At 34.7% G+C, this 8,512-nt stretch overlaps 1 protein-coding gene across 1 annotated transcript; it reads right to left on the bottom strand.

The window, feature by feature from the left end:
- Positions 1-2,790: 2,790 nt before the first annotated feature.
- LOC140166040 (uncharacterized) lies at positions 2,791-7,646 on the bottom strand. The gene is made up of 5 exons (XM_072189416.1): positions 7,529-7,646; positions 4,909-5,949; positions 4,248-4,526; positions 3,712-3,813; positions 2,791-3,557 (listed from the first exon to the last, which is right to left on the bottom strand). Exons 2-5 carry the CDS (start codon positions 5,915-5,917, stop codon positions 3,367-3,369), a joined length of 1,581 nt encoding a protein of 526 aa, XP_072045517.1. The 5' UTR covers positions 5,918-5,949; positions 7,529-7,646; the 3' UTR covers positions 2,791-3,366.
- Between the last annotated feature and the right edge of the window lie 866 nt (positions 7,647-8,512).

The following is an 8,512-nucleotide window of genomic DNA, read 5'->3' as shown; positions in this document are numbered from 1 at the left end:
CCTTTTTAAGGGATTTTTTTAAATTTAATTCTTACTTTTAAAACGTCAGAAAAGGGTTAATTGCCTCATACACAAACACATAGAATTGGGATATAATTTCTATGGTATGGTGTTTATTATCGCCAAATCTATTATTACCTTACCGTGGGTGGAATTCTTTTGATTTTACTAAAATGCTAACACGGCTTCTTTTCTGGTAATATTTTTGAGTGGTACGGTCATAGCCAAGCATGCCAACCTACGCTTTATCCCCATTGAACCATAAAGTACACGAATAAGGCGCGTGAAGGTCGATTCCGAGTTTATCGTCCCCCGCCCGCGTCACTTTTTGGAAACCAAAAACACCCGCGTCAAATTTTCAAAAATGCCAAAATAATTCATTATTTTCAAAGTATCGGTGTTTTCACCAGTTTTAGCAATTGGAAACATATATTTTGTTTGTAAAACATATAAATTCATAACTTGGAAGCAAAACCAGGCTCTTTTCTAACTTTTCTAGTCCCTACCCATATAAAAACCTGTTTATAGATAACATGTATGAGTGTGGCTTTAAATCAACACGCATTTTAGTCAATAATGAAATCTGATGAAATAATGAAAAATTAAAAAGTCACCTCACCAACCCGGGGAAAAAAAGGGACGATAAACTCGGAATTGACTTTCATGGGCCTAATAATACTTCTGACACTGATTCTGAATCCATGAAAAAGGAAAACTTTCGTTTTCCTGTTAAAAATAAAAACACCAACTTACGTGGAACAGAGTTAGCTAAAATACTTGTTTTCGTGTCAATTTAATTGTAAATTTCAAACTTCGTATATGAAAATTCCAGCTTGGTAATAATATTTTTTTAAACAACGTGATTAGTTATGGTGCATTCTTCACCTTGAAAAAGTCCTGTATAATAATAGAACTCTCATAGTAGTTTTCAACAATGACTAACAATGAAAAATATAATTTCTATATCTGTATGTCATTTAGTCAATTTCTCACACAATATATTATAATATATCCAATAATAATAATAAATATTATCAACACAAGTCATGTATAATACAGGCTTATCTAAACGATTAAGGGATCTAAAATGAGCGTTTATTGCGTTTCGACAGTATTTTTGTGGCACATGAGAGCACCTCAGACCTATCGAATTGTATTCTGAATACGAAGCATGTCTTTCTGATATCAAATATTTTTCATTTTTGAAAATCACAATATAATACAAATTTTATGACAAATTATAAAAATTTGATATTTTCGAATTTTGATATATAACACAGTCCTCGAAGTAAATTATATCTAATGATATATTCTTAAAGTGTATGTAGCAGGGAGGAAAAGCCGACGGTCAATTGAAAATTTTGACCTTTCATATTGAAGATATGGATTTTTTACCCAAAAAGACCAATTTTTTTTGGTGTTTTGGGAAAAAAATCCATATCTTCAATACGAAAGGTCAAAATTTTCAATTGATCGTCGGCTCATGAGCATTAGGAAAACTTGTATTGTCCGTTAATTTTTCTCCAGTTTGAAGAACCAAATACTAATAATTATAATACCTGATTAATTATGGTGTCAAATGTGTGTTACAATACGTATGCATGACGTTGAAACAATCATGATTTAAAAAAACACCAATGATTTTAAATACAGTCATCGCCAATGACTCAATAAATCGTATTTCTTTGATTTATAGCGTGAAGCTGATCTTTCACCCCCTGTCGTTAATTACTCTACATAGCGCCCTCTGTTGGTTGTAGGCTTATCGCCAAATTCCAGCCTCGGAGTTTTGAGACCAGAATCTTGATGCCGATGAAATCAAGGAATAATTACGATGACGTCATCAATTTCTATCGGGGTTTACTGCTAAATACGTATTATAGTATGGTAAGTAAGCTGCTGCTGACGTCACTGTAACTCTTGTGTAACTCTTAGTCGTGAAAAATCGCTTAGCAAATTTGGCATGGAAGAGTGTCATACATTCAAATTAAGTGATCTCAGCCAGGGTAGGCAGATGCCCTGCTTTGTCGCCGAAGTCGCCAACAGAGGGCAGTATTTAATTATTATTAATAGAATGATACTGCCCTCTGTTTATCATTTTAGCGATCGATAGAGGGGAAAATAGGCAAATTTTACTGACAGTGGGGGTATAACAGTAATTTATACATTAAAAATACACATTTTGACACCATTATTTTTATTTTTATTAGAATTTTAATGAGTTTTGTTCAACATAATTCGGAGAAATTGACGGATAATACAGGTTTACCTAAAGCTCTTGGTCGGCTTTTCAACCCACCTACATACACTTTAAGTATAAATCATCAGATTTATAAAGTTCACTTCAGTACTGTTAAATATCAAAAATATCAATTTTTAATGATTTGCCATAAAATGTGTATTAAATTGCGAATTTCAAAATTTCAAAATTATTTGATATCAGAATGACATTCTTCGTATTCAGAATGCAATTCGATATGTCTGATGTGCTCTAATGTCCCAAAATAAATACTGTCCAAACGTTCATACCCCAGCCCTTAATACCCTACATTTAAGTTGTGAATTTGTAATATTTATTGAAAAGTACATATTCACTGGTAGGTGTTGGACAATGATTTCGACACACACCTGTAGACTCTTACCGTAAAAATTCGTTAATAGGCATAATGTGCCTATTAACGAGTTGCTCGGAGAAGAATGAATATTTATTTATTTTTAATTTTTGTCTTTTAATTTACAAATATCTGTGTTCGATATTTTTATGGTATTATATTATAATATTATGTGCCTTATATTTTAAAAGTATTCTAACGAATACTAATAGTTACAAATGCCTATACATAAACATTCAATGATAATAATGATACAAATTTAAATAATTTAACGATAATAATTCCCTATGTATTGATAACGAAATTATCAATTGTTTTCTTGCTTCCTCAATTTCTTTCTTTCTTTCTTTCTTTCTTTCTTTCTTCTTTCTACCGCTATAAAGAAGAAATAGTATTTTCTTCACATTCTTCACGTAAGGCGTGTCAGAGTCGTCATGGTCGTAAAACTCCAAAAATCAATTGTCATCGTCTAGATTAAATGATTAATGATGACAGACAAGTTACACCTTAAAGATTTGAATGGGTACGTAATGCGAAGTGCACATTTCAAAAATGTATTGTGGTTCTTGAGATAAAATATTTCGTGTCGACACTCTTTACATCATAACACAACAACCACACGACCTACAAAAGTGTAAATGTGATATTTGAATTCTTCAGCAAACCGCTTCAAAATAACCACAACAATTTTCGCCAGAGGTTATTCCTATTCACATCTACTCCGGCCGACAGGCCCGCACGCACGTGTAGCATATTAATCCTTCTTCTCAATACTCTCCAATTCTCCAAACAATTGCGACCAGTTTTTCTCCATCACGGCATCCGAGTATGCACTGATATACATGTCCATTCCAGTGACGATTCCCACCCATCCGTCGGCATCATAGTCTTGTTCTACCTTCACTGGAATGATTGGTTTCCGGAGTTTGAATGCGTAGTTAGCCTCTGAAAGATGCAGAAACATATTGCACTTTAGAACAATTCTTTACTTTATCTTCACCCATTACCCTATATTATCATAGCTTATCATGAGGAATCAATATTATATTGACACAATTCGTACGAGCCATTATTGTTTAATATTATCAACACAGCCTACCTGCCTGACAGCAAGCACTGCCCTTGTATTTTCTGGAAAAACACATCAAAATGGCATCTGCCTTTTCAACACCGTCAGCCATCGCCTTAAGGATGTTGCCTCCTGAAAAAAAATCAGCATGATTTTTGAAAGTGACAAAGTTAAAGTGTGGCTAATGGAGCACATGGGCTCCTTTCCTGAATGTATTTTTCACGCACAAAATAATAGAGGATTCCTCTGAAAATCTGAACAAGAATTAAACGGGGGGGGGGTTAGTTTCTGCCAAAAAAAGTCCAGTTATGTTGGGGGGGGCCGAATCTTTACATTTGGGCACGGTAATATAATTTGTGTTGTTATGCACATCAACTCAAACGTACACCAGTTGTTTAGAATACTGTTTAACCGTAATGTCAATGTATGCAGTATAAATGGCAATATATTCCGCTTTATAGAGTAAAATGTTCCTACATGGTTACCTCCCGGGGTTACCTACTATCATGTTTAATATCTTAATTTCGTATTCAATATTAAATTAATTCCGACAAACTGTAACTTACGCATTTTGTCAACATCCATCCAGACATTGAAACCCTTTTGTTTCAATTTATCTCTGATCTGGATTGCCCTCTCTTGATGATCCCAGTTGTAACTTATCATTACATTCATCCCTGACATGGTTTCTTCATATGACGGTGGGGGATCATGGCATTGATCATCTGAAGATCCTTTCTCCTCCGGAGGTTCATCATGGATGTTGATCATTTCGAGCTGATGCAAGAGACCAGTACTTGCATCACGTAATTTTGAATCGTCCGAAGATTTCATTTTCTTCAGTTCTTCAAACAAAAGGTAACACAGAGCAATTTTATTTTGCAATGAATGTAAGATCAAAGACAATAATCAATACAAGTCAATACAAGTATCATCAAAACCTACATTGCCCTCTAAATTACCGGTATGATACTTTTAGGCTTATCTACTTTTGCCACTCTTACATATGACTTTTATTATTTTATTTTTATTACTACGTCATATTTACCCAGGGTACCCCGATCAGCCAAATAAAATGCTGTTCTTACACAGGGCCCTGTATCGTATAACAATTGCACAACAGAAATTTAAAATTACGTATAAAAGTGATATCAATGATTAGACTCTCTCAAGAACTTTTTGTCCCATTCAAATCACTATCCCCCAAATATCTTAAACTTAGCCTACCTTCTAATGCCGCTGTATCAAAGTTCAGATGAGCCAAGATAACCTCCACGTTGCTTTCCACAAAAGACAACTTCCACAGTGCTTCTATAGCTTCCTGCTTTTCACCTTTACTGGTTTGAGATCTAAGTATCGACGTCAAGGTAGCAACGCCTCCGTACTGAATAATCGCACTCTTGTTAGCATCGTTGCTTGCTAGGTTGTTCAACCCTTCCGTTAATCTGTTCCCAGTCATGAAAAATTCCTTCTCGTTTTCTTCATCTATTTTTATATCAAACAAATAATGGTGATCTTTACTGTCGATAGCTTTTTGTAACATCTCCACAAACGTCAGAATACATTCTCCACTTGCAACAATGCGACTGCTTTCTTCTTCGTTTACAATAGTAGCCAGTAGCATTAGACTTCTGACCTGTATTATCGCATATTCTACTTGGGCAAATTTCATCAGGATATCGACAGCCTTTGCTGAACGGTAAATAGGAATGACACTTGGATTGTCGTACTCCGTGAGAAGGCGCAAACTGAACAAGTCTGTTATTATTCGGATGCGTTGCCTAGGATCCTCTGTGTTTGGATCACAGGCTCCCAGATCTTGCAACAAAGGGTACGCTATTCCGCACTTCACCAGTTCTATTCTAACTTTCTTCTTTTCTCGAGACTTCACGTTGCTTTGGAGAATCTTCGCCACCGAATGGGTCTTAGCTCGTGATTCATAGGCGCTCTTGTCGTTTCGTTTAACAAGGGATCGTAAGATTTTGACGATCAGTTTTGCCAGTCCTTTTTCCAACATGAAATCAACAACGCGTTTGCTAATCTTTTCTTTTGATCTGCCGAGTGACTTGCAGGTTTCCCTGATTAAGCTGATCGCTTCATATGCCTCGCTTGTACAGTAATCATCTACAGATCTCAGATACTCTAGTTTGGGACGTATTTCATCTTTCGTTTTTTGGTAGAGCTCATCCGTGTCCACCTCTTTCGTCGGACTCTTGTCTTTCTCTGCACTACTCATGTTGGCCACTATTATAGTAACTGTCCCAATTTCTGAATGACAAAGCAAGATAAACAACATGCATGATTGTTCTTTCAAATGGATTGCAATCTTTGGTCCTGAGTTCGGCATTTGTTTGTTTGTTTTAAATCAAGAACCGTATTTGTTCAGTTTTAGCCATTTAAGGGTAGACTAGGTATTGTTGGTCGAAGCAGCCAATAAGAATCGATTTCAATACCTAAATCAATATATAGAATTCAATACCTAAATCAATATATTATTGAAAAATAACACTTTGATGTTAGAAATTCATTCTACAAATCATATACTTTGAAAAGTTGCTTGATTTATTGTTGTTAATGAGTTATGTACGTTTTACAAAAGTGTTGTTGTATCCGCCCTCTATACAACATAACTCAAGAACCACAAGACCTACACAAGTATATCTGCGATATTTGAATTTTTCTACACACTCACTATGAAATGATCAATGCAATTGTTGCTAAAGCTCACAACCATTCGCAAGATACTGTGAACTACCATATTCACCTATCGCGAACTGAGTCAAGGATAATCGCATTTATATTTTCATAGTTCTCGCAGTTGACTTAAGGGATCTGGAATGAGCGTTTTGAGCGTTTCGACAGTATTTTTGTGGGACATGAGAGCACATCAGACATGTCGAATTGCATTCTGAATACGAAGAATATCTTTCTGATATCAAATAATTTTCATTTTTGAAATTCACGATATAATACAAATTTTATGACAAATTATTAAAATTTGATATTTTTCACATTTTAATATATAACAGTCCTCGAAGTAAATTTTATAATATATTCTTAAAGTGATATATTCTTAAAGTGTATGTTGACCTTGAAAATTTTGACCTTTCATATTGAAGATTTTTTTTCCCAAAAAAATAATCCATATCTTCAATACGAAAGGTCAACATTTTCAATTGATCGTCGGCTTTTCATCCCACCTACATACACTTTAAGTATAAGCTAGTATAAATCATCAGATTTATAAAGTTTACTTCCAGTACTGTTGAATATCAAAAATATCAATTTTTAATCATTTGCCATAAAATGTGTATTACATTGAGAATTTCAAAAAATCAAAATTATTTGATATCAGAAGGACATTCTTCGTATTCAGAATGTAATTCGATATGTCTGATGTGCTCTAATGTCCCACAATACATACTGTCCAAACGTTCATACCCCATCCCTTAAGGCCAATTATATATCAAAACGAAAGTTTTGTGCGTTTTCCTGCATGGGGCTGAAATGACACCCTTATGTTAAGCCTTGGGATGCCGGATGTCCTTTACATAACCCATATTCCTCTTGTGTGTCAGCTTTATTTGTCTCAATCGTACGTGCACTCTTCGAAGAATGTCTATACTGTGAGCATTCGTATACAGCGTTTTAATGTATTACAGTGTTGCCATCGGAAAAGGTCACAATATCAACGAGCTTTCAGGCGTTTGGCTAATAATGTCATGGCTACTATAACTTATGCCTAGAATAATATAACATAAAATTGGGAAGCGTTCAAATTTCGATAAATATATAAGTAATAACTCCCTAACAACACTTCTATCATAATTATGCTTGTTATACTTACCACTTTGTTAACTGGTTATAGTAAGCACAGCTGTTGAGGTAGCCTACAGCATTAACCTCTTTGCAGCAAGCAGAAGAGCTCAGAAAGGTATCTGTTGCTAGTTTCCACTTTTTACTTGGCACTTTAATACATGTACAAAGATATTTTTGACGCACCTAAATAGTCCTATTTCACTCCCGCACAAGGAATTACAATGAATAACAACCCGAAACCCAATGTACTATTTGTTATGGTTCTGGTTCATCGGCTGCCACGTTGCAATATTTTTTTCTATAAAACCAATATTTCAATTCCGAGGTATTGTGATTATTCCGGGGTACACCACATTGCGCCATACTGCATTTTAGAAACGCTTGCTGTTAGAATACGAAAAATTTTAATGCAAATTTATTGCACATTCCAGGGAAGCATGGTTACCGTTATAAAATAACCGAGTGAGAGGGTTTTCAAGAAAATATTTTTCCTGTCAAAACTGAAGCATCCTCTGTATAAAAGAAAATATGAATATTAACTGCACATCATATATAACGATTCGTGATACCCAATTGTGGGACATTTGATGTCGTTTATGAGGCAGAGAATTTTATTTCAATTTCATATACGCCAAAATATTTTTTTAATTGAGCGAGAATGGCGACAGAAAAAACGTTGAAAATTCCATGTATAAATTACATTCGACCCCACAAATGATTACTGTTTCGTTTTTATGGTAATCTAATCTTTTATTTCCTGAAATAAAAGTATGGGTCTAATGTGGATTAATTGTATAATTGATGAAAACATCGACGTGTATAAAAGAAGCTACAAGAAAAATGGTAGGCCACGCCACATTGATAAGCTATGATTTTAGTATACGGCGAGTTCGTAGCGCACGTGTGAATCAAAATCGATATACTATTGTGCGTGTATAGCCTCATCATGGTAGGTATTCCTACCATGGCCTCATAGTATTGTCCTATTTCTGTATATTATAAAACACGTAGT

The sequence above is a fragment of the Amphiura filiformis genome, chromosome 1 (assembly GCF_039555335.1).
Source record: "Amphiura filiformis chromosome 1, Afil_fr2py, whole genome shotgun sequence".
NCBI classification, from domain to species: Eukaryota; Metazoa; Echinodermata; class Ophiuroidea; order Amphilepidida; family Amphiuridae; genus Amphiura; species Amphiura filiformis.
The sequence above is the reverse complement of the archived record's forward strand: the minus strand, read 5'-3'. Positions and strand labels throughout refer to the sequence as shown.